The 14,827-nt window shown below is 43.4% G+C and overlaps 1 protein-coding gene across 5 annotated transcripts in view; it reads right to left on the reverse strand.

Annotated features, from left to right (window-relative positions):
* Positions 1–14,827, reverse strand: part of C2CD2 (C2 calcium dependent domain containing 2) — a 45,156-nt gene that overhangs the window by 4,560 nt on the left and 25,769 nt on the right. For 4 of the 5 annotated variants that reach the window (XM_046905857.1, XM_004934572.5, XM_416741.8 and 1 more), the window contains 7 exons: positions 14,668–14,776; positions 11,663–11,724; positions 9,359–9,498; positions 8,942–9,113; positions 8,041–8,154; positions 5,948–6,075; positions 4,681–4,996 (listed from right to left, as the gene is read on the reverse strand). In XM_046905857.1, the coding sequence (XP_046761813.1) occupies positions 4,681–4,996; positions 5,948–6,075; positions 8,041–8,154; positions 8,942–9,113; positions 9,359–9,498; positions 11,663–11,724; positions 14,668–14,776 (1,041 nt within the window). Of the gene's footprint in view, positions 1–3,014; positions 3,052–4,680; positions 4,997–5,947; positions 6,076–8,040; positions 8,155–8,941; positions 9,114–9,358; positions 9,499–11,662; positions 11,725–14,667; positions 14,777–14,827 lie in introns of all 5 variants that reach the window. The other variant, XM_015301138.4, reaches the window with a different exon arrangement.

Genomic DNA, 14,827 nt, shown 5'->3' on the forward strand with positions numbered 1-14,827 from the left:
TTTTTCTGCTTCTCCTCGTTCCATGCAAGTATCATGCAAACTGAATCACTCAGATTCATGACACACCACGGTAGTTCTAGATCTATGCATATAGAGTTCAGAAGAGAAGAGCTCACACGTATTGCTAGAAGAGCACTAAAGAAAAGAAGTTTTTCCTTCCATTCTCTCTGAAGTGATGTAGATGAAAAGGAAGGAAAGCTACCATGCAACTATGAGGAATCAAGTGTTAATCCTCTGATTTCAACTTCGAACTCACACATCTTCTGGAAGTCACCTTCCTTCTACTTTGTTTCTAATGCTCTTCTGAAAGCTACAATAGTGTTCACACGTACACATGCACAGCTCTTAGCGTGGGTTGTACGCTGGGTTCTCAAATGTCAAACAGGCATATTCCATCCTTCCAGTGCAATAAAAGTACAAAGTATTTTATTAAAAAGAGATCGAGGAAGAAACGTTACTCTCTGTAGTTTCAGCAATCAGTGAGTTGAAAAGAAAAGATTAGCCCATTATACGCAAAGTGAAGGAGGCATTTTGACATGGAGGATCCTGTTGGTGCCTGAGGTTGGTAGCTGTATGTCAGCCCACATGCAGCAGGCTCATACAGTCAGACTGCCCATCTTCTACATGAATCCAGCAGCATCACCTAGAGCAGCAATCATCTGCTGGTTTAAAACACTGTTGGGAATAACAATTCACCTCAAGCATATTAAAAATAGTATTACATCCGCTTCCAATAGGCTCAGAAATTTGCCCAAGTCCCTTCTGTGGCAAATTATTCCAGATTCCTTTATTTTTTCATACCCTTCCTCTTGATTCCATGTCAAACCTAGCTGCCATTGCCTTGGCTGCATAATATCTCCTCACCGTGGACTCATGTTGGCAACACAAGATGCCAATAGTCTTCCCCCTCTGCAAGTCCTGGTTGGTTTTGCAGCCAGCATTCTACCAGCTCCCACCTTCCCTTCTCCCGTGCACTCTGTGTTCCTGAGGCACAAGGAACGCTGCCTGCTCTTGGTACAACAGCCCAATGTCAAAGTAGCATGAACTCAGTGCAGAACTGGGCAATGCTGCTGTCGCAGTGACACTAGCCAGTTTGAACGAAGGAGGACCCAAGCAAGCCAGCAGAGGGAGCCTTCTGGCAGTCAGACAGGTACATGAGGACAGTTGTCTTCCTGGCTAACCTTCCACAACTTGTTTTCACACAACCATCAGCTTTCCTTACTCTTCCTCTGTTTAACTAGTAGATCCTGTCACTGCACAGTCTCGACTCAGCTTTTCTTCCCATTGTAAATGGACACAAAAAGCAACACGCAGACTAATTCTTGCATGTGACTGTGCAACAGTAAGGATTACGTCACTGTCATCTAAGGACTGAGCACAGGCTGCGTGTCATTTTGCACAGCAACAGCTGCAGAATAGGCAATTCAGGACAGCCCTGTTTCATGCAGCCAGAAGCTGCTCTGCTCAGACCGGAACAGTTACAAACATCTGCTCAGCATTATTACTTCTTTATTTTAAGGACTGAGCACTCAGCATCTGGGAAGATATTCTAGCGCATTTTGTCTTGCTGTGGCCAAGACGTGGCGCATCAGGCACAATGGGATTGATGCAGGAGTCAGCTGAAAGCAACTGGAACGCACAGACCTGAATCTTGTCTGCTCTCCCATCACGCTCTGACTGATCATTTTGGCAAGGCAGAACCACTTCAAGCTGTTGTCAACAGCATAAAAGAAACAGTGTTTTGCCCCCTGATACTGACAGTTGTTAATATGCAGAGGCTGGGGGGGTTGCTGAGGCACTGCTGCTGTGTGGCTTTTGTTTTAGCCCTCAGCTGCTTTGCCCAGCAGCGTTGGCAGCTGCAGCTGAAGCCGTGCCAACGGGAAGAGCAGGACAAAGGAGCTTATCTGTAAACAGTTATTTTGTCCTATCCATTCAGACTGATTTGCCATCCAGGGGAACAGAACCAAGCCAAGAATAATGCAAAACTTGTGCTGGTGGCCTGGGACAACTTGTTGCAGCTGAAAAAAAAATGCAGGCTGTACCTCCCTGAGAAGAGCACAGCATCATCAAAAGCCGCATCCCCCAAGGTGAAAGTTCCTTGTGTTTTCAGAGGTACCAAGATCACCGGTAGCTGGAAGCTTGTCACATCCCCACTGCTACCCATCAGTCTCCAGCCAGGTGGGTGCATGCTGCCTGACAGTGGCTCCAGCTCTGTGGAGGCATGCACCCCAGCTAGGAAGGCAGGCTATAGGGCAAATCACAAGCTCGGCGATGCTTGTGCTGTTTGTAGGCTTACTTCTCGAGTTCAACAGGATCCACGTGCCAAACTCTGCCCCCAACACCAGGAGATAAGCAGAGAGCGCCTGAAGAATGCTGTACAGACTGGCTGGTCTTCACAGGCTCCTGAGGGCCAGCTCAGGCTGTTATAACAGGCTGGTGAGGCTAGGGTCACTTCTGAATCTCTTTTTTTTTATTGAAGGAAGATTTATTTCCACATCTACAAGGACGTGAATAGAGACTGCTTCTTTCCATTCCTTCCTAACTCCAAAGCAGTTTTTAAGCAAGGTGTCTGTGAAGTACTTGCAGCTCTAAGAGTTCAGCTAGAAAGGAAATCTAGACAACTGTAAGCAGCAGTTTTTAAAATAAGTATTCTGTGTATGCATATCCAGTTATGAGGTCACACATGGGTTTGCATGAGCAGATGTTCAACTGATAATCAGATACAACAGGAATGGGCATGATGGAGAGAGAGCAGGAGCACACAGCACCCCTCCAAGCCTTCCTTGAAGCCTGTTCTGCATGACCCTCTTGGACAGCACATCCACCAGTGGAATGATTTGTCTGGGCAGACAAAGCTGCTAAGGCGTCTGAGCACAGGAAGGCAGTTTGGAGGAGGAAAGAAATGGATGAGGGAAGAAAACAGGTGCCAAACTACATTTTGCTCTGATTTTTTACAATGAGTGCACCATTGTAAAGCTACGTTTTCTTTAAAAGATAAGACAAAAGCAACTTACTGTGTAGGTAATTAATTCTGGTTGGCACAGTGGTCCTCTTAAGTGTATAAAAGGGAACGGGTAAGAAACAGGAGGTCAGAAAAGTGAAAAACAAAAGGTATTCAAGAGTAGAAATTATAGTGAAAGACAATGCTAACTTTAAAACATTCATACCATTCAGGAAGCTTTTTAAAGCAGAAGGGTGGTTTTTTTTGTTGTTGTTGCTGTTCTTGTTTTTAAAAGGGAAAGGGAATTATTTTTGGCAAAAAAATAAATTGAAGTATTCAATGCTAACCAAGGGAAAGAAGGTAGAAACATTTTCCTATCTCACTCCATTGAACTTAGCTATGAGCAGAGGTTCAAGACTTCCAGAGAGATCTGTGTATAAGGGATTTTAGACAGTTTTAGAAAACATTTTTAAAGCTGAGACAACTGTCTCAACATTAGAGACAATTTGTCCTTGCTAGCAGTCCTGCCCCACACTGCGCAAAGAGAACTTTCAGAAAGCTGACCTCTCTGCAACGCACTGCACATGGAAAAGCAAAAGTAAACAACAGTTCACCTACAAACTTCCACTTGCTTGCTTTAGAGTAAAACATTAAAGAGTCCAGCGGTTTTGCAGAATCTCACAGAGCTTCCTAAACTTCTCCAGGCTCCAAACAAGTCAAATCACTTAGCGCTTAGTCACCTAAATCCATTCCAAACTGTCTAATGCCTGACCATCTAGGCCAAACCGTTGGTTGCTGTGCCATCCTGAACTATCAGATGGAACAACAGTGCTGTGAAAAGACCAGAAGACATCAAGCCTTGGTAAAGAGGCCTCGTGTATAGCTATGTGAGGTGCATTAGAATCACAGAATCACTGAGGTTGGAAAAGACTTCTACGATCACCCAGTCCAACCACCAGCCCACCCCCACCGTGCCCACTGCCCACGTCCCTCAGTGCCACATCCACACGGCTCTTGAACGCCTCCAGGGATGGTGACTCCACCACCTCCCTGGGCAGCCTCACAGTAGTCTAGTACTGTACTACGGTTTTGTAGTATACCACTTTATGCTGTCTCTGAGTAAGTATAGAAGTCTCTGGGTAAGAAAAGCACAGAAAAGAATAAAGTAAAAGAGGGATGGAGATGGCTGAGAAATACAACTTTTCCAACTTCAACACGCATCCCATGTAACTGGTGTACCACCTGTTCAGGGCACAGGTGGGTGACTACTGCACTGGATCTTCTTCCAGACTTCCTAACAGCCACATCGCAGCCACAAACCAGCACACCAGTCTCAGAGGTTACTGGGTTTATAAAGGAAACACAACGAATCCTAAGGCATTTTCGAACTGAGGCTATCCAGGTGTGTAACTACATAAGCAAAATGATCTGATCCTTCATTTGCTTTACCCTCCCAGATATGAGTTGGGCTTAATGATCTGCCTTTTAACTTCTAAGGGTGAGTCCTTCCATTTACTGATGGAGAAGAGTGTAAAAGAGCCAGCCACGTCTCTGAGAGCCAGAGAACCGCACTCTTTGTGGCTTCTAGCAAGACAGTTTCCACCACCACCACCACAGTTACACAGAGTTGAAGGGGAAAAATCAGTACCAGAGGATAAACTACTATACACTGTTGCATGACACTGCCAATGATGTATAGACCACAGTTATTTCCCAAAGAAGAGGTAAGGATCATGTACCTTTAGACTTTTTCACGCTCCCGGTTTCTGAAACACTTAATGAGCTCCCAGACATTTCTTCACAGCTCTGGTCTAAGAGAGTGTTGGAGTCCCACTGCTGGCTGCCATTCTCTAAAGCCCAAGCCGTATGGGCACTCTGCTGTGGGTCAGTATCAGGCACTGTTTCTGAAGCGCCTGACAATAGTTTTTCATCAGAAGTGACTTTTGCAATCACTTCCTCTCCAGCAGGTGGTGGATCTGCTTCTTTGCAGGAACTGTCCATGGCTGCAGCGTAGTCCATCATCAGTGCAGCTTCACTGTCCTGAGATAAAGAGGTCTGCCCGGGGCAAAAAAAATAAAAAATAAAAAAGAGACAATGCTAACACCAATCACTCTGCTGGGAGGAAGAAAAAAAAAAAAACAAACAAACCCAGAAACAAAACCAAAACAAGCTTTCCTGCAAAAAGTATGGTTTTTTTCTTCTCTTTACACTTTTATTTGCGCTGCTCAGGGCTATCAGAAAACCATCACGAGCCTCCCTAAGCTCCACTAAAGGAGAGGAGCATATAACCTAGTTCTAATAAGAACTGACCGTCACCATCTAATTGTCCTGTTAAAGCCAAGTGACTGGAAAAAAAATGCTTAAGTACTAGTATTTAATACTTAAGCATTACACACCACAGCAAGGACAAGGCTCAATGGCTCAACTTTCTCTCAGAGCTCATCGGGAAACCTGTACAGAACAGCAAGACCACAGCAAACGTCCAGAGCAGCCTGCAGGGAAAGGACTGCAGGCAGGGACCACGAGTCATATGGAGGCTATGGATAATGAAAACCTGGAATAATGCTGTATGCCAAGTGAGGAGCAGTCTTCTGTTTCCCTTCCTCTAGAATAAAGCCCAGAGGGAGGGCTTTTCCAGAGGGTTTTGTTTAAGCAACTTTGACATGTAGAAAAATCACTGATATTATTTGTGTGCATGTTCCCTCCATCAGCAAAAACAGAGTGTCCTTACCTAGGCTAGTTTTCCCAAATGCCTAATCATCCCACTCCTGGCCAAGGACACCATGCATTTTTAGTTAGGCTTTCCAATCTAAGTATAAGAAAAATAACCCGCTCTCCAACAAGCCCACCCTGATTTGGTTCAACTTGAAACAGTTATTGAAACAGGCAAACCCAGGTCCTGCAGAGACTAATGAGCAGGAGTCTACAGAATGCACATTCACATCATGCTTAGTGGAGCAAAGACTTTGCAGTACTAAGAAATAAGCCTGTTGTTTTCTGCTCTACCTTCGACACCCCTGATATGATAATGGTGCTTTTCTTTCTGGGAGACTTCAGCTTCTGCTTGGCAGACTCACTTAACTGTCGAATGGCTGCTTCTGCAACAGGATCACTGCCATTCAGTATCAGCAGCTCTGAAAAGAAAGCATTATTTCAGAGTGAAGAAAAAGAACAGAAAAAGCAAAGAGAGGCAGAGCTTGTTCTTAATTTTAAATTTAAAGAAGTTAGAAGGAATGATGTTAACACCATGTGTAATATTTTCCAATCCACCACCAAGCTACTGGGTCTTGTCTTTCCATTCTTCTCAATCTGGTGTACAGTATCCATCCTACAAAGAAACGGTAGAGAAGTTGCACTTACAAACCCATGCCCTTCACACTCACAATACTTTGGAAACCCAGACCAAGCAGCCAATTACTTCAGTACATTGCTACACTGTGGTAAATTCTGGCACAGCAAGTACACAATAATTAATTTCATTAAGTTTAGAAAAACAAATCTAATAAAGTTAATAAAGCAAACAAAAATATTCACAGATTTAATTGCTGAAGGTGGGCTCTTCAATAAGAGATTTAACAACAAAGGAATACAATCAGGAATAACATGAATTAAACTGAGCAGTACATATGCACAAGTGGTATGCACTCCCACACACATGCATACTCATAACAAACCCCCCTTTTCCATCTTCAGAACCACTGCAAGGCCTCCAGGAACTCCCAAGTGGCCAGCACCGCATATCAGTGGCACTTGCTAATTTTTACTGTTGCCATTATTTAGAACCACGGAAAGGCCACAGGATCTTTTCCACAGAGCTTGTAGCTAGTTTGGCATGGTGTCTGCAATAACTACCACCAATGCTTCTTTGCATTTCTTTCATTTGCCTCAAGGTTTTGTTCTAATGAGTAATTCTTCCTGCAATAGTGTATTAACATTTTACAGGAATTCCCCTGCACTCCCATAGAAGGGAAAAGATTGTCCATCTCAGTGTGCTCTGAGCTTTACTCAGACAAGTTTTCCAGTAAGTGCTTTGCATTTTCGATATCAGAACCAGTTATGATGGAAAACTCAGAAGCTTAGGACTTTCCAAATTGGCTCAGTAATAGTAATAGTACCCTGCTTCATGGTATCATTGGTCTACCGCTGGAGGAAGTCAAGAGTTATTTAAAGGTATTCACGGTTATTGATTCACACTCTTGCCCAGATTTTTGCCTCTTGGCCAACAAATCTCTGTCTCTCAGCAAGCCTTCTGACTGTTCCAGGAGCACTCTAGGTCATCTCCAGATTGCCCCATGTGCACCCAAATCTGTACAAAGCAAACAGAACTCCACATCATGCGCCATCTGCAGCTATACCACAACACATCTTTCATCATTGCTGCCTACAGATCTAAAGAACGAATGGTGAAGCCACAAAGGACTGAAAAATGCACTGAAGATTCAGAGCTGCACCTCAAAAAGGTAAAATTCCACTAAGTCAAAACCAAGTTTAATTCAGTCCAAGTGAATTTGTAATTTAAGGTGTTATTGAAGCTACCTGGGGCTCTGAAGGCTCTTCAACTGTACGCCAGGTGACTTGGGAAAGGAGACAAACAGGCTCAGCCAGATTATGTATTTGCATCAGCATAAAAACAAAACAGCAGCAGAATAACAGTGGCAGGGCTAGGAAGAGAATTCAGTCTGCCTTACCTAAAGGCAGCTTCATGCCTTTTCTTCAGACAGGAAATTTCATAATGGCCTTAAGGTTAAATTTCGGACAGTTTTCACTTTGTGCAGCGTACCTCATGCCTTTGTAAGGGAGGAGTTTTTCATTCAGAAGCAAGAGGAAAGTCGAGCCTGGCTTCTCTGCAGTCACCTCCCCTTTCCAAACCACAGCTCATTGTTGCTTTTTCAAAATTAGTGATTTAAATCACCAGTTAAAAACAGACTTCTATTGCAAGACTGCTATACCCCTAACCACAGTGCTTGCACTAACACAAACATCTCAGTGCCTGTTGAAAGTCAGTAGCCAGTAGTGGGTTTGTTGCTATTTTAGCAGGGTTACATTAATCCCATGTGCAGTCTAGAGAGATGATTAGAAGCTTCAAAAGGTTCTATTACCTGTATCTGAAGATGATAAAGTTTTGCTGACTGGAGCACCGTGAGAATGGAGAGCTTGAACAGAAAAATCCTTTTCAATCACTTTGACTTTGACTGGAGTTTTCACAGGAGAACCTGAAAATGAAGCTTCTTTGTTATTTGAACTCTTTAAGACACTTACTATGAAAATAACAAGAATTTGTTGTATCAATTTAAAAGGTCGTACAGATCATAAACATTCAAGAAAGTTGTTTTATAGAAATTCTCAGGGTGTGCTCTCTATGGTTATGTGACCCCAAAAGATCTGCAAAAAATAACGACAGGAAGTCGTTATTTTTAAACATCTTCTGCAATACATTAGACAATATATGCTTCAGTAAAAGATCTGCATTGACAGCTTAAAAGAATGCAGCTCTTTGTGAGACTGCACACAAAGACTGTGTAGAGGTTTTACTCTCATACTTATCCCAAGAGGAATCAGTCTACTCCAGAAAGGTATGCTGAAAAGATTCCCACAGGATGACACCCATCCTCATCTGAGATTATAATACACACTGAGGTTAGAAGGCACAGCACAAGACTGCCATCAGCAAGCACTCGTGTCTGATACTTCTGTCATGTGGAAAAACACCCACTCAAACCAAGCTGTTCTGCACTGGCACTCCAGCATGAAATTTAAATATGCATACAAAAAGAAGCATTAACCATTCCCCTTGTAGCAACAAGGTTTCATGAAGATTAAAAACCTGATTTTGAAGAACCCAAGAAAACCACCACCACCAATGCCTCAGAGAAGTCTGGATGATGCCTCTCCATCCATCCCTGTTCATCCGTCCACCAGCTTTCTCTTACCGCCCCCCCCCCCCCCCCCCCCCCCAAGACAATCCTAATGGTGAACACAGAACGAACCAGACTTCCTCACCTGTGCTCAATGGGGATGACCTCCCTTCTAGTCGAGGCTTGGTTTTCACAGCAGTTACAGTAGTGACCACAGTCCCACAGGGCATCACAGTTCGATCCTTTTCTACCTTAGTGCTTGGCACTGGAGAAGAAGCTTGCCAAGTCTTTAACTCGCTCGGTTCAATAAACAAGAACTAGGAAGACAAAAAAATATTTCAAAGTTGTTAATATTTCTAACTAGTGCTCCTTCAAAATTTTTATTAACATTCAAGGGCCAGCTAATGCTTTTGATACACATAAATACAGCATGATGCGCTATCATAAATTATGAATGTGATACGGAAACTTGGCCACACATTGCACTGTGAACTCACAGATGAGCACTCACAAGGATGTCCAGAACCAAAGGATCCACCATAAAAACATCCCTATGCCATACCTCTGCAGTAATGGATCCTCGCCCAGGCCTCAGCCCTGGGCTGCCGTCACTGGCCCTGCTGCTCAGTGCAAAGCTTTGGTGGCCAGAAGGTTGCTTCCTGAACAAGTCTAGAGGTATAGTTGCCCTTGCGGATGAAGAACCTAGAAGAAATAAAAAGGCTGAGAGAACAGGAAAGGAAACGAAAGAACTACAGCAGCTAATTACGATACCTGGTTATACACCACGGGGCACAAGGGCAGAAACATGGCAGTGGTCAGAGCCTTCTTTCCTTTTTACAACTATTCCTCAGCCTAGCCTAAATACTGAGCAACAGGAAAGAATGGAGATGCCTTCCTTACTTGCCACTATTTCCAGCCATTTTTTCCCCTATATATGCCAAATGCTTAGAGGAAAAGAAAACACCTAGAAATATTACAACTACATTTCTGTACTATCTCCTTAATTGGTTACTCATGTCTTTCTTTTCAGAGAACACTCCCTGGGTTCCTGGTAAATTGGAGCATCATTAAGAATATTCCTTCTTTATTTGATCTTCAGTGCAAGCTGAGCAGTTCTCTTGTTCCTCCCATTACCTAATGTCTAATGTAAGCTACATTAGATTGGAGCACACTACTAGCAAAATCACTCAGGATTTCAGGGATTAAATCCCAGTGTTCTGCAAAATACAAAGGCAAATAGAGTTCTACATTATATTCACATTACTCAGCTCTCCCCTCACTAATGCGATTCTACTTTGAGTTTTCCATTTAAATCTTTGGGAGAACAGCTAAGACAGTGGCAGGGGAGGAGAAAGATGACCATCGGTGCAATCCACAGAGACTTCTTTCGTTTAAACCAGGCTGATAATTACACTCTTAGTAGGATGTGGAATGCTGCTGGTATTGTTTGAAATACCCATTATGAAAGGTGATTGAGAATTAACAGGAACAGATTTCATGTAAGAAACAATATGCATTTGCTGACTGTACATAGGTCTCATATGTCTCTCCTCTTTTTTTCTTAGATAGAAAAGCAGTATCCCTGGAGAATTTTTTTTTTTTTAGTATTTGCCTATATTTGACTTTCTAATCCTTCATACAATCATGGAACTTTTGTTTTCTGATTGTTTTATACCTGAAATGTGGCATAAGGAGGAAAAAGCAAATGGAACCAAGAGGTGAAATAAAGTTACTATTTCCAGCTAAAGCAAAACTCTCTCATCAGCAAAAGGATAAGCAGCACAGATAAGAAGAATTTTATAGAATCATAGAATATCCCAAGCTGGAAGGGGCCCATAAGGATCACTGAGTGCAAATTATAGCTTCACACAGGACCACCCAAAAATCAGACCATGATTTATGAAGTCGTGGCATCACTTCAATAAAAGTCAGGTAGTGAAGTATTTGGAGCAAGTTTGCAAAGCTCATGCAAACAGCTCAGCGTGCTCCTTGACCTGAAAACCTGCCTATCTGTTATCCTCACACCAGCGAGGCAATAAATCTCCAAATAACCAAAATGCAATAGTTCAGTGGTGGGATTTTCTTTGCCACTGAAGGCTAATTGCAAACTGCAACAGAATCAACTATTAAAAATATTATATTCCCCATGTTTTATATTTAATCTGATGTAACCAGAATTAAGTGGCTTTATAGCTGGTAATTGCTAGGCAGCCTATGGGGCTTGGAAAGGAAGGGTTTAGGATTAAAAAACACGACTCCCCTCAAAGACAGGGAAAGCATAACTTGAAACCAACGGTACTCACATAATTTGTTAGAAGTTTAAAAGGCCAAAAGAGTTCTCCACAGCTGTTGACAGCCCCCAAAGGAAAGGCTGACTTAAGGTTTCTTTGTAACCTTAACTTTGAGGAGGTCAGAGACTATAACAGCATATTTCTCTTTTGTCCAGGCTTACTGGTAGAAGTAACAAAGTACACAGGCAGCAGATGAACCAGGTGAACAAAACCACTATCACTCAAGAACTTCGGTTTTCTATGGATTTCAACTCCAGGAGCTAAATTTGAGGACAGACTTACAGAGTTTTAAAAGACAAACTGAGCTTATGCATTTTTCCCCAAACTGTCTGTTTCATATACATTTGGCTGGCTATTTTCAGCTGATCTTCTGCTGTTCTCCCTTGCAGGGCTGTTCTGAAGATGCACCCGATGGGACAACCAGGATGAAGCAGCATCAGACAGCTAAACTTAACAGGTTTGGGAACTGAATGTGTTCTTATGTGGCTATACTGCAGAACTGAAAGAGGACTTACGTCAACATCTAGCAATATTCGTGAGGTGGTCATGCCAAATATTTCAGTTTAAATACTTACTATCCAACTTCCCATCTTCTACTATTTGCAGTAGCAGTGTTTTTGATTTGGCACTTAGTTCACTGTAAGATAAATGAAAGTGTGTTAGGTCTCCGCATGCAGGTGGGTTTTCATTCCCATGTGGGTTTTCCCTGCCCTGTGCTCTGGCTCCCAGTCCCACTGTTTCCCTCATCCCACACAGAGCACAGCCCCATGTGGCCGATCTGCCAGGGTGAGTGGCTTCTTTTTGCCCTGTGAGAGCGACTAGAGGAATCTCAGCCAGAAAACCATGGTTTGGCTCTCCCCCAGCTCCCATTTCAGAGGCTTTTCTTCTCCCCAGCAGTTTGCAAACACTGCCTTTCAGGGTGATGTTGGTCCCTAGTCTGACTGTTAACAGCAGCGCTAAGAAGCCATTTCTTCCCGGGCAGGATCAACAGTGAACATTGTCGAAATTTTTAAGTTAAGATGCTGGAACAGGTCCAGTCGACTGCCTATTCAGAGCTGCTCAGTGTCCTGTCCAAGCAGGAGAGAGCCCTGTAAGGCAGGAGAGAAGCATGCAAACAGTTACAGGCTCAAATCAGAAGGGTCAGTATGACATTTTCAAAATAAGGCCCGAGGATGCTGCAAAATAAGACCTAGTTTCTCTGTGACAAACTTATGTGCACTATTAGCAGAATTACTGGCATTTGTAGTAGTCTGTAAGATGTACCAGACAAGAGGTACAAGACCTTCTCTCCAGTGAAGTAAGCTGGGTATCTACTGAGGAATCTTCCAGTTCAACTTGTGCATTTTTCCATGTATCCTCTTCAGGATGGCGTTATCTTGGCTGCAGATGCTCCACTTCCATCAGATACTCTGGGACATTATCTCTGCAGCAAGTTTAAACCTTTGCTCTGCCATTATCATTCCCCATCTTGCACCTCCAAAGCCTGTGAGCATGCCCCTTGAGGCTGTGTATTGGTCATGTGAAGTTAAAGCAAAGCCCGACAGAGCAGCCAGTACACTGCACTTCAGAGTGGCAGATATTTTCTTTTTTTAATTTTAAAAAAGGCAGGAGGGAATGAACTTGAAAGAAAGTGTGCAGACAAATCCTGACCACTTGTCTTTCAAAGTTCCCAAGCTCACCTCATGCACTTCCAAATAACAGCCAACGCAGTGGAAAACCCAGCATTATCCCTGGTGTCTAGGCCAAATTCCAGTCCACTTAATCACATCCTGCCTACCCTCCTTCTGCATTTTCAGTTCGAAAGGGGCTTATTCTTGTAAACTTCCTGTCCAAAAGAGCTGGGTACATGTCTGTTCTGCAACAGCATTGGTGCTGCTCCACCAATAGATGGCTGAAGTGGTTCATGTACGCAAGGGGTGAAGTATTTTGAGGTGTTCCAGAAAAGAAAGTTGCTACAGAAGTGCACCGCTTCTCTTGCTGCACAGAAGAAATCACATCACTTTAATTCCTAAGCTGCAATGGCAACACAGTGTGCCGTCACATAAGAATGCTGCCTGCTCTGTGGCTTCCCACAAAAGCTGGAGCCTCTCCAACTAAAACCAGACTTGAAAAGACAAAATGTTTTGAGCCATTCATGTCTCAAGGAGGAGAGTTTTCTAGCTGGTTGTCCAGTTGCCAGCAGGATGAGACACAGAGCGTATTTCTCCATCAGACTGCAGAGAAAGATAGGACTTTTCGGTGTTGTTCTACATCATCATTTTTTCTGTGCTGACTATGGTCACTTCTCATGTCCATCCCCACACACACTGAGAGGTCCAGTGTTCTCCACATCCTGTCCAGCTTCTGATGAAATTTACATCAAGCAAGCCCTGTTGCTTCTTCTCTCAATACTCCTGCTTCTGTGAAGCATGATCCTATAGAACACGTGGGCACAGACCAGCCGAATGCGATGGGGAGGCAGGAGAAGATTTGTGCACTGCACACTCCCTGCCCCTTGGAGCTGAGGAGAAACACACAGAAGCACACGCACCACTCTTCAAAGAAGGCAGCACTCGGTGCTGACAGGCGCAGGTCTGCACACTCACTTGGTTTCTTGCAAGCCGAGCTTCTGCTTTACAAAGAGAAGAAGTGGATGCCAGGCTGTGACTAGACAGTGAAGAAAAATGTCACAAAAAACAGATGGACTTTGTCTTGATGATCTTGAAGGTTTTTTCCAACCTAGATGATTCTATGAATGGAACTGAGATGGGACTGGAAAGCTACATCGAGAACCACGACATACCGAGTGCCTCTCATATTACTAGGCCAGTAGCAGGAAAAAAAATGCAGCACCTGCAGCATGTTGCACGGCAGCAGCACTGCCCCATCTCCCTGGGAAGCTGCTTCTGCCTGTGTGCGCATCAAAAGTCAGTTGAGAAATGCACGTCTGACCACACCATTAGTAGCTCCCCCTATTCCTTCCTCATACAACACAGAACCCACCTGATGTTTTCTGCTCTGCCACGAGGAAGTGGAAAATGAAAACAGTTCTAGAACAGCTCATTTCTGACCTTATTTACAGAAGCTGTAAAAAGCACACAGTACTGTGCAGGTTGCCCCAAATTCCCATTTTTGTTTTACAGAAAAGAAAAATCTATTTAGTTTTACACTGTGCTTTTTACAATAGCCGTCGTTCTTTTAGATGGTCAACACGGTTGCACATTCACACTTCCCACATGGGGGAAGGAAGGGTTAGACATCAGACTTTTTCAAACGCAGTTTTCAGGGTAAAGTGACTTCAAAACCTCGCCAACAATTTTTGGCACTGAATTAAAGTACATGATCATTTATTATGCCTGTTACTGCTGTCGTGAACTGAAGTCAGATATCTGTCAGGGAAGATCTAGAGGCCTATCTGATCTCGTATCCACGCAAAGGGTAATTAGATACCCTGAAGTCTCCACCAGCTTCAGATTTTTCTGAGGCCACCTAACAGACTGTTTCAAAACATCGTTCTTCTGCTGAAATCTCACATAGTGCTGGTTAAAAAAAGAAAGAAGATGCTTTACTACAAAACATTCTCAGTAGGTGAGTTACTCACAAGACAAACTCTTCCTTCCAAAAGGGATTTGCAGCATTTTTGGCTACAGAGCTGGAAAACTTCTGCATAGGGTCATTCAGCTGAGCTACGCACACAAGGTTTGTGCTGCCTGTAGGAACAACAAAAAGAAAGTTGTTAATATTCCATCACAGGGAGACAC

Source organism: Gallus gallus, chromosome 1 (genome assembly GCF_016699485.2).
Source record: "Gallus gallus isolate bGalGal1 chromosome 1, bGalGal1.mat.broiler.GRCg7b, whole genome shotgun sequence".
Lineage (NCBI taxonomy): Eukaryota > Metazoa > Chordata > Aves > Galliformes > Phasianidae > Gallus > Gallus gallus.